Source organism: Cryptomeria japonica, chromosome 1 (assembly GCF_030272615.1).
Source record: "Cryptomeria japonica chromosome 1, Sugi_1.0, whole genome shotgun sequence".
Classification (NCBI taxonomy): domain Eukaryota; kingdom Viridiplantae; phylum Streptophyta; class Pinopsida; order Cupressales; family Cupressaceae; genus Cryptomeria; species Cryptomeria japonica.
In genome coordinates this window covers 171,577,731-171,598,710 of record NC_081405.1, presented here as the reverse complement: position 1 = coordinate 171,598,710, position 20,980 = coordinate 171,577,731, and the positions used below count along the sequence as shown (strand labels likewise).

The 20,980-nt window shown below is 37.1% G+C and overlaps 1 protein-coding gene across 1 annotated transcript in view; it reads right to left on the bottom strand.

The window, feature by feature from the left end:
• The window catches only part of LOC131034438 (histone-lysine N-methyltransferase ATXR4), a 96,030-nt gene extending 79,729 nt beyond the window's left edge, over window positions 1-16,301 (bottom strand). Inside the window, exons 1-5 of the mRNA XM_059208981.1 lie at window positions 16,246-16,301; window positions 14,922-15,007; window positions 14,675-14,696; window positions 14,525-14,581; window positions 440-560 (exon numbers count right to left, since the gene is read on the bottom strand). Coding sequence (XP_059064964.1) covers window positions 440-560; window positions 14,525-14,581; window positions 14,675-14,696; window positions 14,922-15,007; window positions 16,246-16,301 — 342 coding nt within the window. The remainder of the gene's footprint in view (window positions 1-439; window positions 561-14,524; window positions 14,582-14,674; window positions 14,697-14,921; window positions 15,008-16,245) is intronic.
• Window positions 16,302-20,980: the final 4,679 nt, after the last annotated feature.

Below are 20,980 nucleotides of genomic sequence, written 5' to 3'. Positions count from 1 at the left end.
AAATTAGAAATACACATCAAATGTATAGACAAATGCTTGTAACTGTGTCAACTAAACATAATGACCTATACAATTGTCCATAACTTATCATCATCAATAATTTTATTAATTTAAATATGACTTAGCACATTGCACGTTGTTTATTCATAACTTTTAGTAAAACATGCATTCTTAGTCATAATTCACGTATGTAAATATATATTGGAAAAATAATAGAAAAAAACTGCCTACATTCTCAACTGATCGACATTATAGCTCAGTAAAACAATGCTGGAAAAGTGGAGTACATTACATGTTATATTAAGCCATATTCAACATCATGTGGAAATGATTAAACAGAAGAATTAAACTCATTTACAGTTGGCAAGAGCACTCATTAATCACTACATTAACCCTTTCATGTCTTAAAACTAGAAACAAGAGAAATTATAATTCTTACTTTTGACAAGATACCATAATTTGCTGGTTGAAGAATATCAAGGCTATCTGCAGATGCCATGCCAGATATAACCATACAAGCAAGGCGCTTTATAAGCAATGGGTACTTCAACCCCTTTTTCCTATAAAAGAGGATACCAAAAGGACAATTTGAAAATTTCCATGCATCAGTGATCCGACTTATATTGAAGTGCTACATGAAAAGATTCAGATAAAAAGAACATCAACAGAAAAATAGAAGACATAAGAAACTTAGTTCTAAGATCTCATCTTTGCAGTTAATCTTGAATAGCATGATAACAAAGTTAACAGGCCCTGCTTAATAATAGATAAAATAAAGTTAGAAACATTAAGAAAGATAGCTGCTTAAGTTTTCTTAATAGTAGGCATCTGTACAGCTAAGCCAGAAGCTGGTTAGAATTTTGTTTCACAGTTTTTGTTTGTATAATCAGGATGACAACATATAAAAAGCAGCATCTTACAGTGGGATGATACCCCTTGTGCTCCAATTTCTTAAATGGTATCAAAGCCATTATCAATCATGCTGGTCTAAATTGAAGGAGGACGCTGGTTAAAGTGATTCACCAATTTATCAAACCCTGGTAAATTTTATTTTCTTTAAATTTTCATTTCTGCCATTAAAATAGCCGTGGATATCTGTCCATATTTTGGGCAGATCTTTTGATTGAGTGTAATATCCCCATTTTGAAACTGTGTTTAATAATCAATACTAACAATAAAATTAAAATACAAAAGAACAAAAATAAAATTATAATTAAAATAATTGAAGTTTAGTTAAGCTTGATGAATGGCCAAAAGGCATCAGATGAAAAGTTGTGACTCCCTCAAACATGAGGTATAAAAGGGAGAAGAGAATTTCATTTGAAGGGGCATTTTTTATCAATAATCAGAAGTGCAGATCTGATTTGAATAATAAGACAACAATAAGGAGACATGACCCTTTTTATGGATCTCTTTCCAAAGAGATGTGTCTCCTCAATAAAATAGGACAGTATAAAAGGATATGGAATGGAGGAAGGAAGGAGGAAGGAAACATAGGAATTAAGGAAGGATCAATAGAAGAAGAAAGGAATGAGAAGAAAATAAGGAAGTGACTCTTTCAAAGGGTGGTAATTGTAAAAGGTTGTGCCTATTGCAAAGGGCAAACATGGTGAAGAGGTGTGACTCTTCCTCACATTGGGAGATATATAAAGAAGAAGGTTTCATTTGAGGAGGACATCCAAGGGAGATCAATTTGGAGAATTTATTATTCTCAAAGGCAACTATGTAAAGTGGTGACTCAAATTTTATAAAAGGTTATGGCCCTTTCACCTATAAAGTATGAAGGGGAGATCACTCTGAGCAAAGCTCAATACATCATCACTCATCAATGCATTAAGAAATCAAGCAATCTATGAATCAGCATAGGTCTGATTAAACAATCTATCTTTGCTATCAATTCAACGAAGTGGATAAATAAGCAATCCAAACATCATCAATCATCAATTCACATCTTGAAATCAGAAATGAATCATCAAATGTATTTTAAGGAATCAATCAATCTATCAAATCAATCAAGTGTCACTCTATCAAATCAACATTCGTTGAATCAATCACTCATTTGAATATCAATCATTCAACAACAATCCATCACTTGAACATCAGCAAAGATTTTCATTCGTAGCAGAGCTGATTAAATAGTAACATATCAAATTCTTGTTGTATGCAGAATTAATTTCTCAATACATCTGTAGTTATAATAACTATATGTGGGTGGATGTATATATATCTAATAGATGCATGAATTGTTACATATAATAGACATATATATATGCACTTGATAATATATGAAGCACTATATACCTACAATAATCAATCATGCTAGGGTAAGAAAGGGAGTGCAAGGAGGGGGAAGAGCGTACAAGCCTCACTAGGTACACCACCTCATGAGAATGGTTAAGGACCTGTTGTCACCATCTCACACATCGCCCCATCAAAATGGGGACCCCTCTCTTTTTTGGGTCTTGCTTTCTCTTTGCTTCGCTTTTCTCTGCTTGTTAAGTGTTTTTGAGTGAGTTAGTGATGGCCTAGGTTAGGTAAATTGGGGTTTCTTTTGAAGAGCTTGCCTCATAATTGTCCCTAGGGTTCCTTTTAGGGCTGAGTCTCGCCTAAGAATGGGGAAGTCATAGTTCTATGCCTAGAGTCTTGATGTGAGTTTTAGCAAGACCTTGCCTTAGAGAGTGGAAGAATGTATATTTTGTAAAGGAGGTCTTGAGAGTTTGAGTCCAAATGAGTCAAGGATGTGCGTCAAGTTGTAAGTTGCCAAGCCACAGTATTGTCTTATGTGGAGTTTGAGTTGATATAACGAAGCAATAATCGAAGTGTAGGCACGAACGATGAAGGCTAGCAAGGGCAAGTTGATTGAAAGACTATCAAAATCATTGCTGACCCTTCCAAAGGTATAGGAGCGAATCTCTTAAGAAAGAGATCATTACCCTCATTTGGGATGTGTTGACGTGTTTTTTATGACCACGTCTAACACATAATAAAGTCCATAACGGTCACCTTATCCTCTCTTGATCAAGATTAGTCCGTATGCTAGGATTGCTTAAAGTTCAAATGGCTAATCCCAAGGTTCCTTTAGTGTGTGGACGTGACTCAGATGTTTGATGGGTTTGCTAATAACCCAAGGGGCCTTACATGTGTTCAATTGGAGAAGACTCATGCAAGCTCAAAGGTTACTGCACGAATGATTTGCAATGAAAGCTCTAGATTTGGATCTTTTGGATTTTTTGAAATATGCGGAAAGTAAATGAGAGTAGGGTAGAGAAGACTATGCTAAAGCTAATCTAATCCTAAGAACAGGAGATGGGATCACTCATGCAAAATCAAACCACGCTTCGTTTCGCTAGCAGAGCACAACTACATGAAGGTGGTGCAATCTTCAAAAAGGGTGCATAGAGGTTTTTCAGATCATCAATATGGAACATCGGATCGAACAATCTCTGCTGATGATCGTTAAGCATATACACATCAAAAGGGCTCAGGCTAACTTTGCACAGTGTACAACAATCAGCTGCACACCAAAAGTATGAGCTCGGATTCTGCAACAAGCACTCCTATCAAATCCAGTTCTTCTAACAACATATAAGCAAATCTAATCTAATTGAAGAGAGCAAGACCATACAGATTGCTAAAATAGAACAAGAATACACCATCAAAATCGAACAATGTATTAAGTTGGCTACTTCACAATCCTGATGCAACAATCTCAGATAATAATCTCTCCTCCTTTACAAATGAGGGGGTCACCCCCTTTATATAGGCCTCAGGCCATGCAAACCCCAATTAGGGTTTCTCCCCAAAAGATTCTCCACTCAAGGTGCAACAAGGTGGGAATCGGTAATAAATAACCCATTATGCCCATGTACAATGAATTCAAAAGCCTAAAATAGCGCCCACTAGTGCATTAAATACACCCCATGATGCTGATTATGCCCAAAATATGCAAGGAATAAATGTCCATCATTCTCCATATGACGGCGACATGCATGGAGAATCTGTCATAAAACCATAAATGAGGAGATTGCATGCAAGAAGATTCCTCATCCGACGACGACATGCATTGACTAGACCCACACTCAGTCAAAATACCTCCAGCAGTAAATACACCACTACAATTCAACCAAAAGATTCTCGTCCAAAAATGGATGACCATTATCCCGCTCATTCATGGCGTATGCAATGAATCTGTTGACGACGGCTTCCAACTCTCCGATGGAGACACTTGGCACATTTTCGATGTCAAATTCCATCAAGGCAATTTCTTCCTCGCTCTTGGAAAAGAAGCTCTCCCACTCCATCATGAATTCCTATGTCTTCTTCATTATACGGGAGAATGAAGAAACATTTGCAAAATGCTCTTTGGGGAATGAACCTACGAAGAAGAAATCGTGCAACTGATATTTCAGGGAGTTCGCTGTTATTCCACCGTCATTGAGTTTCCTTACGAACAATGCCTCAATTGCACTAATGATTTCCTCCTGCACCCCTCTGATGGACTCTTTCAAAGTAAAGGAGTCTACACTGAATTTATCGAAGGTGTTTTTTCCTGAGCAGACGGGGTAGAACCATCGGGGAAAGTCATAAGCTTCATTTTCCTGAATCACTTTCCCGTCAACCAGAATTTGCCTTGGAACCTTCGCCAAAGCCCTGAGTTGTGGAATGGTTAAGTCCTGGTAAATGTGCACATCCTCCCATAATCCTTCTGTTGTCTCTAGTTTGTTCAGGAGGATCACGAACTTTGAATGAAGTAGAGCTAGGTCTTCAATGAATTTTCCTGCTTCAGTATAAACATCCTCTATCCATTCCCTGGAATTTTGCGCCATCGCTCTAATAATCTCTACATCATCAACCACTTCCTTAGGAAGGGAGGAAGGAGGAGTGAATGAAGGACCTGCTTCCCTAAGGGGTCTTTTGAAACTCCTAACGTACTCGCATAGGACTCTATTTTCTTCCCTCAGCCGCTTACATTTCGCCTTTGATTTCAGCAGTTTCTCCTTCATGGCCAAGGAAGATTCTTCAGAGTCTCCCATTACTTGACTTGTGGAAGTATGGCCAAGATCAATCTGTCTGATAACATAATCCTCCTGCCTGATCTCGTTTCTGTCTTTATCCATTGTAGGTTTAGCAATGTGCAAGGTCCGGGATCTAGATTCTCCCCTAACAACCTTGGAAAATTTTCGGGGAGCCTTCTTTTCTGTTGGCTGATCCATCCTTTTCAATAATTCTTCTAACTCCCGAGCAGGATCAGTTTCCATTTTTGATTCCCTTGTCAGCCTTCCTACCAGCCAATCCGGAGCAGGGATGGAGTGACTATGATCCTCTACGTCTCCTGTTCTTGTGACTCTTCTTCCATTTCACCAAGGATAGCTTCCATGAAGCTATCCTGGCGAGCCTCTTCCTGGTGAGGGGGACTTTCTTGCCTTTGACTTCTTGGTCGATGGTGTCCCTGTGAAGCGTTGATGCTGAGTATATCTGGTGCCGGAATGCTCTCTAGAAGTGGCCCTGTGGTATGTGGAAACATCTCTACCTCCTGCACACTCGAGGAACTTGCTGGTGAGTGATCTCTTGCCGTCCTTGCTTTCTTTTGTGGAGGTTCTTCTTGCTGGACTTCCTGTTGAACCTCCTGTGGGATTTCCTACTAGATATCCTTATTCTTTGTTGTCCTTGGTCTCTTTTGGGCATTTTTTCCTTTATCCATCCGAACTTCCCTTCCTGCCTGAACCTGCAAAGAGCCTTCGGTTGCCTCACTGTGGCAATCTAGACTTCCCATTAGCTGATATGTTAGATGAACATTCCCTTCCGCCAACTTCCTTATCGGCTTGTCAATCCAGTGCTTGGTGAATTTCAGCACCGGTCTAGCTAAGATACTCAAATCATCCATCTCGAGCTCTAACCAATCTGGCAACTGAATAGGCTGATCCTTTACTTTCTCGAATTCAGGTTGTATCAAATCTGCATCTTCCTTCACCTAATCTGGCACTTGATAAATTTCACTTATCCTGATGGTGTCGAGGGGCAATCTGGAATGCATTCTCTTCTGGACCTCAAGGTTGTCCTCGACACCTGCCCAATAATCTTCTAAGTGGAACTTGTGTATGAATTTGATGCCAACGACCTTTCTGATTTGGCAGTAAGGATCATATTGGGCCTTGGATGTATAAAATGGCAAACGATAGAAAGCCAATTCCCCTGCTACACTTTCAACGGCTTCTAAGCCTGGACATATTTCCATGAAGTCACCCAAGACAACTGGAAATTCAATTGATTGCTTTTTCTTCTTCTTCTGCAACTGATCATAGGCGGTTAACTGTCTCATGAGCTCCAACAATACAAGCTTGTCTGATGGATATCTTGGCAACTTGTATGACTGGAATGAGAATCCTTGCGTCCTTATGTAGGTGAATTTAGGAAATTGCAAGAACGTAGCTCCATATTTTTGGACCAAGGCATTCGCTTGCGGCAACACTCTTACGTGCAACTTCTTTTGCATAAGCCGTGTCAAGTACATGGTGAAGGTGTCATTTGCCAACCTGTAAGAATTGACATTGTGAAGATGCGGCTAGGGATAACACTCATGTACTTTCAGCTGAGCTGGTCCGCAACCCATTATTCCTCTTGCTGGCAGCCCATCGAATCCTCCTCTTTGCGCAAGCATATAGAACAGGTAGGAGTTCATGAAAAAGGACTGGGACCTTTTTTTTGCTAAGTTTTTCAATTGCTCGTGCAAGTAGTGACTGATCAATCTGGCCCAGTCGATCAGGGCATTTGAATTCATGATCTCGCCTATGTAGAAGAACATCTAGGTCTCAAAGTTCACAGAATGTGGACACCCCATTACTCTGCTTAGCATTTTTATCAGGTCCACATACTGCTACTTGAACTCGAAGATGGTGAGAGTTTTTGGCATCTTGGAAGCATGCACCCTAGGCTTCAGCAACCATTGCTTGTTAATCAAATCAACACACTTGGCAGGACCTGCTTCATATACTGCCTGAGCTCCGTTGCTGGTCCTGTATGTCATGGAATAGTGCGAAGGAATTCCGAAAGCCTCACCAATTGACTCCGAAGTCAATGTTGCAAGAAGCTTGCTATCAGGTGTTGAGATTATCTTTCGCTCCAAATTATAATGTGCTGCACATTCCTGGACCAAGTCCGAGCATTGAAGAGCAGGAGGAAAACTAGTTGCCGCAACAATTCTGCTTTTGACAATTTTGACAGCTGTTGGTGATGGACTGTGCCCTGCTGTCCCGAACATTCTGATCTTGAATGCAGCCAAATTGAATGTGCCTAAATTAGTATTGCTGATCTCTTCCCATCTTGAATTCAGCCGGGAATGGGGAAAGAAACCTTTCCTTTCTGTCTTGATCAATGCCTGCCTGGAGAGAGTAGCTGCCTTGCTTGATTCCGCCATCCTGGAAGCACCTTGGAAATGATGAAAACAGAGATTAAGTATGACCACTCTTCACTTCTCCATTTCTTCTTTCCTGAATCTTGCACGTGAGAAATGAAATGACTTTCCAAACTTATATAGAATTCTTAAGAGGCATTAAATTAGCAATTGCATTCATGACGCGTCATACTTTCCCCATTACTACGCCATGCAGAAGAAACTTCCCATGCGAGTGAGTTTGAATTTAGAAATTTCCTTAAATGCACCAAGTCATGTGTCATACTTGGAAGATTCTCTTCGCCAACTCGTTGATTTTCACTCTTTCCAATTTTGGAGGGAAATTGAAGGATCTTCTCAAGATTTGCTTGATTCCATTCTAACTTGTCGTTTCCAGCTTTTGAAGGAATTTCCATGTCTCTTTTCAACATCCCTATTTTTTAGGGATCCTCCTAAAATTTAGGAGCCAGGTTCATTGGATGGAGAATTTCACCACGATTCTAAATCTATAAAATTTTCCACATTCCGTCGAGATTCGGTGTCTAAAAATAGCAAATTCAAAAATTTGCCCGAGGGGAATTTTCCTTTTTGATTCCTCCTTGACCTCTCTTGGTTTTCATGCCTTAGGCAAATTTTCAAATTTTTTCAACCTTGAGTGTGGATTTTCATTGGAGGGGAAATTCCATCAAATTTGTGAATCTTCCATGGATGTTTGATTTTGGCGCCCAGCTGGAGAATAGGGCGGAGTTTCGACCAGGTGGTGGAATTCATGACTTCTTATCCATCCATGCACATTGCATTCTGACGCTTATCATCTTTGGGTGCTATTTCTTTAAGAGAGAGGAATTTCATCATGTTTGAACGTTCCTCCATTACCTCCATTTGGCACCCTAGCTAAGCATTGGGCGCTACTTCCAACAAGGCAGGGAATTCACGTCTTTTCTTGTTATCCTTGGCAATCCACCTTTGACGCCCTTCTTCCCCTTTGGGTGCTATTCTTCACCAAGCATGGAATTCTTACCTTTTCATCCTCTCCATGTACATTTCATTTTGGCGTCCTTCTCAAGGCTGGGGTAGAATTTTCACTTGGGGAAGGATTCTTGGAACTTGTCCACAGTCCATGCACATTGCATTTTAGCGCCCTCCCTCATGTCCAGGCGCTATTTCCCTCTGTGGAAGGAATTCCACCCCTTGTCCATTTCTCCTTGGTCCCCTCATTCTGGTGCCCATTCTTGGTCTAGGGCAGAATTTTCACTGGGGGAAGGAATTCACTGTTATTCCTTGCTCTCCATGGGATGCTGAGTTTAGCGCCCAATTGCTTCCTTGGGCGTGATTTTAACTTGAGGAAGGAATTTCTTCACTTCCAAGGATTTCTTGCATCTCCCATTTTGGCGCTTTTCACCTCTCCTGGGTGCTAATCTTCATGAGGCGTGGAATTTTCACTTTTTCATAAATTTCTTGCACCTCCCATTTTGGCGCCCTCCACTAGGCTAGGGCGCATTTCACACTTGGCCAAGGATTCTTGCAATTGTCTTTTCCTCCTTGAGCATGCCATTTTGGCGCCCAATTACTTCCTTAGGCATGATTTTGCCTTGGTCATGGATTCTTACACTTTCCATGCTATCCTTGGACAGTTGGATTTAGCGCCCAACTGCATATATCTGGGTGGAATTTTCACTTTGGCATGGATTCTTGGAATTCATCATTCAATCTCCAGGACTTAGAACATTTTGAACTTCTTGTGATTTTGAAGTGTCTTCCTGAACTTGGGTGAATTTCCGAGCTTTCTATTTCAGGCATGGGCTTCCAGCACTTAACCATTTCTGGCTTTCTCTATCAACTTTCTGACTTTCCGGAATTAGAGATACCTGCAAATGTCTGATCTTTGTCGCCTTGCCCGACTGATCCTGTCAGTACTGACTTTCCAAATATAGAAACTTTCAAAGTGTCAGTGTTAGACCCCTAGACAGGGTGCAGGAATGACTTACTATAAATAGAAACTTACTAAATATAGTAAGTTTGATTTTTGGCAAAATGACAACATTCCGAGACTCGGAAAAATCCCTTAAAAATAGGAACTTTCTAAAAATAGAAAGTTGCTCCGTTTTGGCTCAAATTTTACTGGTATGCTCCTTGAAGGGTCCTGATTCCAGTTCTAAGTTCAGTTTTTCCAAAACCCTAAAAGAAACCCCTAAAATCTAGGACAAAAGGCATAAACCCCAAAAAGGACAGAACAAGCTCTAGATTTCACCAAACTTGCTCGAACGAAAAGCAGATCAACTCCAAACGACCCCCAAACATCTGCAAAGCGAAGAAACTGACGAGACTGTTGCGAAAACACACAAAAAACCAAGACCAAACAACCAAAAGGGCCTAAAAGTTAGGGGGTCCCTATCTGGGATGGGGTGATGTGTGATTAGGTCACAACAGGATGGATTCTTACGCTTCAAGACCTTGTTTGGTGCTAATACACTTGCCTATCTCTTTGGAGGAGTGTAATTGTGAGAGATAGATTTGAAAATTTGAGAGAGAGTTAAGAATTTGGACTTAAATGTCAAATTCACTCCTGACCCTTCCAAAGGAACAGGAGCAAATTCCTCCTAAACTCTCTTTGCACTCCTAATTTGGATGAAATCTCATTCTAGAAAGGCAGGAATTGGAAAGAAATTAGCTTGAATCCACCCTTGGAGGTACCTTTGAACAAACTTAAACTTGGAAAGATAAGAATTTGAGCTCAAAAGTCAAATTCGCTCGTGGCCCTTCCAAAGGTACAGGAGCGAATTCCTTAGAATCCTTTCTTACACCTAGTTTGAGTTGAAAGCCTTGCCCCATGGCGATTGGAAGAATGTTGATGACTTGAAAGTGAATTGAGACCTAGTAGAATGCCTTTGAACCTTGAAAAGAGTAAGAGTTTGAGCTTAAAGAAGAATTTCGCTCTTGACCCTTCCAAAGGTATAGGAGCGAATTCTCCTAAAACATATATTTGCTCCTTGTTTAGGTCAAAGTCTTTGTTCCTATGGCATGATTGAGAGAGGATTAATGTATACACTGAAGGCGAATTGGATACACTCAGACAGTGAAGAAATTTGGAATTTGAGCTTAAAGAAGAACTTCGCTCTTGACCCTTCCAAAGGGTCCAGAGCGAATTCTCCTAAGAACCTCTCTTGCTCCTAACTTGGACTATAACCCTTGCTTCTAGGCCTCAATTGAAGGAAGAATGATCTATCCATGCCTTATAAATGAACTGAAGCAAACTTGAAGACCAAAATGAGAGAAATTTGAGCCAAGAAGCAAATTTTGCTCCTGACCCTTCCAAAGGGTCCAGAGCGAATTCCTCTTGAAGTCATGTACCTTCCAAAGGCACCTAAGCGAATTTGTTAAGGTTTTCTCCTTGACCCGAAATTTGAGTAAGGAAGCCTAAAGGTGACTTGTTAGCATGAGCTTAGACTAAGGCAACGTGGGTAAGGATGAAAATTGTATGATTGATTGATGTCTAGGCCCAATCCCTCAAATTCGCTCCTGACCCTCTCTAAGGGTCAGGAGGGAAATCTTTGAAAGATCCTAATTTCCCACCTAAGACATTGAACGAATCCTATCCAAAGCTAAATTGAGGGCGAATTGACTTTATGGTGATAGAAGGAGGGTGGAAAAGACAAGTCCTAGGCAAATTGAGTATGAATAGAGTCTAGAGGAAGAATTCCGCTCCTGACCCTTCCAAAGGTACAGGAGCGAAATCCTTAGAAGGACTCCCTATTTCGCCCAATGCACTAAAAGGATCTTGTTTTAAGCTAAGATAGAGGCGAGTTGACATAATCATGATAAGAAGGGGGTTGGAAAAGTTAAGTTCAAGGCAAAGTAATGACCAATGGAAGATGAATGGCATCAAAAGGAAGAATTTCGCTCCTGACCCTTCCAAAGGTACAAGAGCGAACTTCTTGGAAGGACATAATACTCCACCTAAGACAATGAATGCATCCCGCTTGGAGTAGATTTTGAGGGCAAAATAACATGATCTTGATGGGAAAAGATTTCAAAGGTCAAGTCTAGGACGAAATCATGAGAAATAGAAGGAGAGTCGGGCAAAAAGGCTAAATTCGCTCAGGACCCTTCCCAAGGTACCAAAGCGAAATGCATTGAAGAAGGGAATTTCGCTCATGTCCCTCTCTAAGGTACACAAGCGATGTTGTTGTTAAACAGATATACCTCTTAAGGAAAAAGGGCAAAAGCGTATGGTAAAGACTAAATGGATAAGAGGCTAGATGCAAGTCGGCCTAGTAGCAAAAAAAAATTGGCTAAGGACCATTGATACATTGATAAACCAATGTCACCTTTTTGGCACCAAAACAAGTTTGAAATTTTGATTAGAAAGTCGGCCAGGTTAAAGGAAATGCGATGGGTTTTATTCAAGTCGGCTTTCATCTAGAAAGCACATCTCCTCATGAAGGCGCCTATAAAGGAGAACTGATCATTAACCATTTATCATTCATTCAAGCAAACTTTCTTTAAGGCGAATTTAAGAGCAGATTGAGAGAGCGATACTCAGCAGTTGGAAGGAGAATTCTAGACTTGACAAGTGCAAAGGCCGAATTTTATATATTGATGAAAGCGAATTCCAAAGGCATGATAGCGATCTTTTCTTAGCCTATACCTGGTGTAATAAAACAAGATTAATGAGACTCTTCAAATTTGACATCTCTACTGATTTCAATAGATCTTCGTCCTGGAATATAGACTCTGTATCCTTTAGTGGTTTCACTGTAGCCAACAAATATGTCTTTCTTCTCGGAGGGTTCTAGTTTGGTCCTCTTTTCTTTAGGAACGTGAATATACACGTGACAACCAAAGATTCTTAGATGGCTTAAATCTGGTTTATTCCCTGTAAAGGCTTCTTCAGGTGTTATATTCTCTAAGATTGAATGAGGGCATCTATTTTGAATGTACACAACTGTATTTGAGGCTTTAGCCCATAATGAGATATGTAGATTTTGATCATGCATCATGGCTTTAGCGGCTTCGATGATAGTTATGTTTTTCCTTTCTGCGACTCCATTTTGTTGAGGATTATAAGGTACTGTCTACTCCCTCTTAATCCCAACAAAAATACAGAATTCTTTAAAATTTTCAGAGATATATTCACCCTTATTATCTGATCTTAGAGTCTTTATTTTCTTCCTAGTTTGATTTTCCACTAAGGCTTTAAATTCTTTGAATTTCAATAACACTTCATTCGATTCTTTGAGTTTTATGAAATAGATCCAAGTTTTCCTAGAGTAGTCATCAACAAATATCACATAATACAAAAATCCCCCTAGTGATGGTAATGACATTGGACCACACAAATCAGTGTGGACAAATTCTAGTACAACTTTTGATTTGTGTTCACTTGAAGGGAAAGACCCTTTTGAGTTCTTCCCTAGAGCACATCCTTTACAAGTTCCAACATGATCAGTTTTTAGATTGGGTAATCCTGTGGTGATCTTTCCTATAGAAGGTAGGGCACTAAATCGAAGATGTCCTAATCTTCTATGCCAAATTTCATTAGAATTTGATACTTCAAGATTTAGTGCTTGTTTTTGAGCATTACATAGTTTATATAAACTACCATCTCTAGATCCTATAGGAATAGCATTCTTTATGTTGGAATTTTTAGGCCAAAGTAGAACTTTATCTTCATGGAAGGTGGCGCGATATCCTTGATCAACTAGTCCTGAAATAGAGACCAAATTCCTTTTGATACCCGGTACAAAAAGAACATCTTTCAATTGTAATGTAACTCCTATTCTTAATTGAATTGAGCAAGTCCCAATTCCTTTCACTGGATAGGTAGAATTGTCTCCAATTGTAACTTCTTCAGTTGAGTGCCCTTCAAAGGTTTTGAATTGATCTCTAAATCCGGTTATGTGTCGTGATAGTCCGCTATCGATTATCCACATATTATTGTTTGAGTTTAGTTCGCTTGATAAGGCTAAGAAGAATAGAGGATTCTCCACTTCCTTGACTTCAGCTATGGTTGCTTGGGATTTCTTTCTTTTTGGGCAGAACCTATGAGTGTGTCCAAATTTATCACACCTGTAGCATTGAATCTTGGAGAAGTCTCTGTTTTTTTGATTATTTTCTCTCTTCTGTTTGAACTTCTTTTTCTTCCCTTTGTTGCTTGTGTTAGCATGTAGTGCTTGAATTTCTCCCTCTTTGTTTGGACCCATCCCTCTTGTAATTAGTCGAGATTCTTCTTGAGTGCAATCGTTCTTGAGTTGATCGAATTTTGGTAGTGTCGGTCGAGCACTAATGCCTTGAAAAAAGGATTCCCAACCGGATGGTAATCCCTTAAGTGCTATTAGAGATAGCTCCATATCATCTACATTATTTCCAATAGTTGACAATTGGTCTTTCAACTTTGAAATCCTCATGAAATAGGATGTGATTGTTTCTCCTTTGTTCATGTTGATATGCATTAATTGCTGTTTTAAAGTGAGCAATCTGCTTGAATTATTTATTTCATATGTATTTTGGATGGTCTTGAGCATATCATAAGCTGTAGTTAATTTTGATATGGTTGGAAGAATGTGATCTTTAACAACATCAATTATTATTTTCTTAGCCTTCTTGTTGTGTCTTTTCTAGGTTGTTTTCTCTGGTTCGTCTTCGGGCATCTTTGTGTCTTCTTCCATGTATGCATCCAGTTCAAGTTCTTGAAGAATTGCTATAATTCGAATTTTCCATGAGACAAAGTTGGATGCGCCTTCAAGTCTATCCTTCACTCTAAAAGTAGTCACGTCCACAAATAGTTAAATAACATAAACAAAGTAGCAAGCTTGCAAGGATAAAGAAATTTTTAGAGTGCCAACACATCTATATAAATCTATATATATATATATATGTATGTATGTATATACACATGTACATATATATATATACATGTGCATATATATACACATGTACATATATATATACATGTGCATATATATACACATGATGTACATATATATATCTATTTATCTTACAGAATAAAAGCCTTCATGTGCACACACCAATAATCACATAAATACTGTTGTAAATTAACAGCAATGCAATACAAACATTAGTAAACAGTTATGTTGCAGAGTAAAATACTTACGACAACAACAAAACAGTTACCTTGCAGTGAGAAGCTCAGAAACCCCATCAAGAAAACACTCACAGGCAGAAGAAAACCTAACTCGACAAATAAATCCAATGTTACAAGAAAATTTACAGAGCAAAATACTTACAACAACAACAAAACAAATTACATTTTATAGTTTCAACCGCCCATAACAAAGTAAGCACCCTACAAGCACATCACGGAAAAACATAAGCACACTATAAAAAAATGCATTACAAATGCAACAAAATTTAAAATAAACATTTGTCTTGCAGACTGAAAGTAGTCACATCCACAAACAATTAAACAACATAAACAAAATAACAACCCTGCAAGTACAGCACGCGGAAAAAAACACACACTATAAAACAATGCATTACAAATTAAAAAAACTTAAAAATAAACACTTACCTTGCAGAGTAAAATCATTCACGGCTAGAAGCTCACAAACAAGCCCAACAAAACACTGACAGGCAGAATAAAACCTAACTCGACAACTACATCCAACGTTATGTGAAAATTTGCAAAGCAAAATATTTTCGAGAGCAACAAAACAAATTACATTTTACGGTTCGAACCGACCATAAAGAACGTCGACATTCGTGTACACCATCAGGGATGAAAACATTAAAGCAAATTAAGAAATATCGTAGTCGAAATAGAACCTTAAACTATTGATACTGGTTAAAACTTAAATCAATGAATATCTCCAAACCGCAACACCCAACTAAAGCCCTTTTAACCTACAGCAGAATGCACACAAACCGAAAGTGTTTTGTAAAGCATTTCTTAAAACCCAATTCAATATTAATCTATAAACTCAAAAAAACACAACTCGATAAATTTCACTTTAACATGTTTAACCTTGGTTGATACTATTGATGAATAGTATAGTTTATTGTCTGATATTTAAAGGATGTCATTAACTGCTTGTTATAAGATTCTAAATTTTCCCCTGTTTTGTAAAGTTCTTTGTCATTTTATGTAGGAAACCCTTAAGGTTTATATAATCTTATTATGAAAATCCTTGTGATTTCTCTAATAATTCACTATCTTCTTTATTTTTGCTCCATGTTATCTAAGATCTATTTTTTTTCAAAAAATATCTTCCTTGACGACTATCATTGTTCACTTTCTATTGTCATGTAAACCTCATCACATATAAGCACCTACACGTTTATCAAGTCTAAGGATACATTATATGAAATTCCCATTATTAGGCCATGACTCCTTGCATTTGTTTTGATCCTACCATGATTATCCCTGTGATTTCTCCCTATTAAACTACCACGGTGAGTCTTGCTCAACATTCACATATATATCTTGAGGATCTATACATGAATGGACACTTCTCAGTATATTTTTGCAAGCTTGACAATGACAAGGATTGATAGCAGGATTCTGCATCTCTCACAGGAAAACATTAAACACAATGTCGCTTCACAAAATGTTTGCTCAGACTCACACAAATCAGATAACTGACTTTGTGCACATGAAGGCCTTTAATCTCCAAGATAAATAACCACTAACAAATGTTCCACATTTACAACATTAATATATTGCAATTGATGTGTATAATTCTGATTTTGTGACCAGCTTATTATATAAGATAGATATGTTCTTTCCTTTACTAATTATAAATTCTGATTTTTGAAGTGGTGCTGTCTTTAATGTTTTCCTCCCCAGGCAAACGTACAAGTGTACTTGATTTCGTTGTTGTATTCATTTCACAGACCCTTCGAACTGTAAAACTGAATACTTACCTTGTAGAGTGAGAGCATTCATGCCCATACTTAAATATATATCCATGTATATGTATAGATATAGATGTATATATATCAGATGTATATGTATACGTGTATGTACATCTATATAGACATGTATACCTGTATATATACACATGGATATATATATATACACATACTCTAAAATAAATCAAGCTACACACTTGTCTTGCAGAGTGAAAGCATTGCCTACATGTAAATTCATTCTGAAATTTATATATCCAAAAAAAAAGTAATCACAACTCAAAGTTGGCTCATTAGTCAATTTAGAAAGCTTAAAGTATTCATCTAATTATTACAAGTTTTTATAATCAGTCAATACTAAATTCGTTATGATTTACAAAAAAAAAAATGATCTACTTAAAGATATGCTGTATTATTCTTCTATGTTCACTTTTTCTAGTAATGCATTTCCATTCTATCATTCCAACAGAAAACAGCCACACTAACACAATCAAATTTCAACAATGGATAGAAGATTGAAAGAAACAAAGGACATAAAAAATGTCATTGAAAGCATGTTGCAAGAAAGCAACAAGTTAAAGAGCAACCTCAGAAAGATAATTCAGCACTACGAACATAAATCACCAAACCAAACAACACTGAACCTCTCTACATCTTGTAGTGCTGTAACAACCATACATAGTATTGAATTAGCGCCTTTACCAATACCAAGTACTGAACAATTAACTGATCCAACGGTTATTTTCACATTGGGAGACAGAGTATTTAAATGGACTGATAATGAGCTTGGATGGGTTGCTTGGGTTGATCCTGTGTTTTTGTAATTATTGAATCTTTGAAAAGTTACATTCATATTTTGATTAACATTCGAAACAAACAGATGGATCTCATATTTTGAATGATCTTTGATGAGATGAACTCATATTTTGTTAACATGCTCTCAAATATATAAATCATAAAGTGATACTTTATGTTTTTTAAGCTTATCAGCATATGACCAATTATCGTTTTGAATACATGTTTCAATCACATTATGATCAATTCATTACCATTTGAAACAAAATTTAAACTTTAACAACATTACTCTATGCTCAGTTAAATTTGTTGTGCTTGTGCATATATACCTTTGATCCGCTTAAATCGTGTTGTGCTTGCATTCTGATATAAGAACTACAATTCATCATGCTTATAATTTACTTTTAATTGTCAAAAGGTATATATGCACAATGGCATCTTTAGCAGCCACCTCTGAACCGATAGAGCACTCAATTGATAGTTTGGTAAGCTAAATTATCAAAGCTTTTCAAAATAGAAAGCTTTTATGCTCTTTTTTTTGACAATACATCTCTCTTTTCCATACCATCCTTTTCATTACCACATGCATCCTTTTTTCATAGCATAGTGCAAATGTAGATGAATACTCTATAGATAACATAGCTTGATTACATACTTTACTAACACAAGCTTTACATTAACAAGAAAGCAAATATATGACGTGCTTAACGTTTAAATTAAATCCTCTATATTCATATTATTTTTTGTAGGCAAAAACCCAAGAATATGCCCCTACCCCTTTTGCAACTCAATCTATCAATGCTGGGGATGACCTTCCTTCAGCATTGCTACAAGTTTTGTCATTTCAGAAAATGCAGAACAGCACAGATAATACTGACAGACATAAATTAGTGTTATCTGATGGCACATACATGCAGTTGGTGATCTTGCCTTCTAAATATGCTACTCTGATAGATTCAAATATTCTAAAAATAGGCACAATAATCCAGTTATCGAGTTATACATGCCGATACATATGGAACACAAGGTAGGAAACAAACTATGGTTATTAAATACAATATGTTTCATATCTTTTTAATTTTGTTTAAGTATAATTAACAGTAATTTAAAAAGAAGTCTTTTGTTTTCACAGGACTATTGTAATACTTAGTCTGGAAGTGAAACAAAGTGATTGCCCGTTCTTTGGTAAACCAGTATACCTGTTAAAAGAACAACAACCAGAAATAATGTCTGAGGATAGACCATCAACATCTAAACAATCTCTTCAGTTTGCCACTGAATTGCCATCCCCGCAAACAACAACTTTTGAAAATATAAGCCCTATCAAAACTTTGAATCCATACCAGAATAAATGGACAATCAAAGGGAGAGTTACTCATAAACGCCCTATTAAGGCATATAGCACAGCCACCAAAAATGGCCATGTGTTTAGCTTTGACATTGTTGACTGTGAGGGTTGTGAAATTAGAGTCACATGTTTTGATGAAATAGCTCAGTTACACTCTAACCGTGTGGACGTAGGTTCACATTATATTATTTCAAAGGGATCCATTAAGGAGGCAAATGCGAGGTACAACAAACTAAACAGTCATTTAGAAATCATCTTGTCTGATGCATCCATACTGAAACGCCGCAGCAACGAAGAACAAGCAGATCAACAACGTCCTCTTTTCACGCCCATTAGTGAATTGTTTCATCTAACAAATAACACGTTGGTTGACATAATTGGTCTTGTTTTATACGTTGGAGATATCATTCCAATACATAGGAAAGATGGTAGTCAAACACAGAAACGTGTTCTGAAAATTAATGATCTGTCTGGTTCAACAATTGACATCAACCTATGGGGTCCAATGGTAGAACAAAAAGGCCTAGAATTGAAAAATATGTTAGCCAATGATAGTGTGGTTATCCTTGCTTTGCGTAATGCTCGTGTTGGCTATTTCAATGGGAAGCTTATAAACATAACAGTTGCAACCACATTACATATCAACCCAACTTTTCTAGAAGCAGAACCTCTAACATTAAGAGGAAATGAGCCTTTGCTTGTTGTACCCTTTGTTCCAGAAACTATCCACATAGATGGGAAATATACTAGAATGACTTTCTTCAATCCGTGAGAGGATGAGTATCAAACCAGAAACAATTTAGACTACTTTGCTAGCTGTTCTACGTTTTGTAAACGTAATTGACTAAAATTTATGTTACGCAGCTTGTCCACTAATAGTCAATGGAAGGCCTTGCAAAAAAAAATGTACACAGCAAGTTGATGATTCTTGGTTCTGCCCTAGATGTGAAATGACTATGCAAGACTGTAATTATAGTTACCTCTTGCTAGTAGAGTTACAAGATGCCACAGGTACTCTATGGGCCACAACATTTGATGAGGGTGGCATTCACTTGCTACACAAAACTGCAAAAGAGCTTTGTGCACTACAAAATGATGCAACAACAACAAAAACACCTTGCTCATTGATCAAGAGACTACTGTCACATCACTATTCATTCACACTATTGGTTTCCACTGACACATATAATTCAGAATCAAAGATGAAAGTCACAGTCAATAAAGTCTCTCCTGTTGACTTCAAAGCTGAGTGTCATGCACTACTTGCAAAAATTGGCCGCCTAAGTACACATGCTTAGAGTTATAACGTATCTTTCCTGATTATTAAACTTTCAGTTTACAATACAATTATTACATTAGATAATTTACATATTTAATAGTTTTACATATACAAACAATTACCTTTTACAAACACATGGCTGTTTCTATAAATATCTATATGTACATTTCTTACATCTATCTCTTATCTCTTTGAAAGTTTTTCCTCCTGACATAAGTTATTTTCACTCATACTCATTACTTTTAAATGTACTGAACTCTTATCTTATTTGCAGAAAATTTATACATATATGCACATATATCTTTTTTTTTTTTGTAATATCTATTTGTATAACTATACAACACCAGAATTATTCATAGTTATAGAATTCTGTAGATATACAAGTATACTTATATATGTACATATCTATATATAAGTATTCATAGTTATAGTCTTTTTGATATATACATGTGTAGTTATATAAGTGCATATGTTCATATACAAAACTTTGAATTTTTAAATGATACGTATATATACATGTGTATATGTATACATACATCTATATGTATCAGAAATTACTATATCTATGCATACCTATATTACAATCATGCTTTTAAAAATAGAAAGCAAGTAACAACAACAAAGAATTATACATATATATATATACTATAATTATTCATAGTCTTAGTTTTTTTGATATATACATGTGTAGTTATATATGTGCATATGTTTGTATACAGCACTTCGAATATTTAATTCATATGTATATATACATGTGTATATGTGTACATACATCTGTATGTATCAGAAATTACTATATCTATGCATACCTATATTACAATGATGCTTTCGAAAAACCAAGTTACTAACAACAAGTCTACGCAGAAGAACGCTACAAGGTCAATTTATGACTTTGCAAAACCCATCCATTTCAAGTAAAGTCATTTACATGCATATAAATATGTGTACACATAAGTTGAGTAAATGAGAGCAACAAAACAACATAACAAATCACTACACATACAAATAAACATCACAAAACCACTTTACATATAGAACAAATCCTCTAAAATCACATAACCATAGATGAAGCAATTTTCAATTCTCATACATTTTTAATACATACGTCAAAGTTAACTATCTTCAATTATGAAAATTCTGACATACCTCTACTCTCTTTGAAATATTAGATATCTATCCAGCCTTGCCCTCAAAAAATTGATGCTATCAAATTGAAGAGAAGCGAGACCAATAGAACTTACTATGCAAAGAACAGAGCCAATATCTCTAGGAAATGACAATTGAGACATCATGCACTACA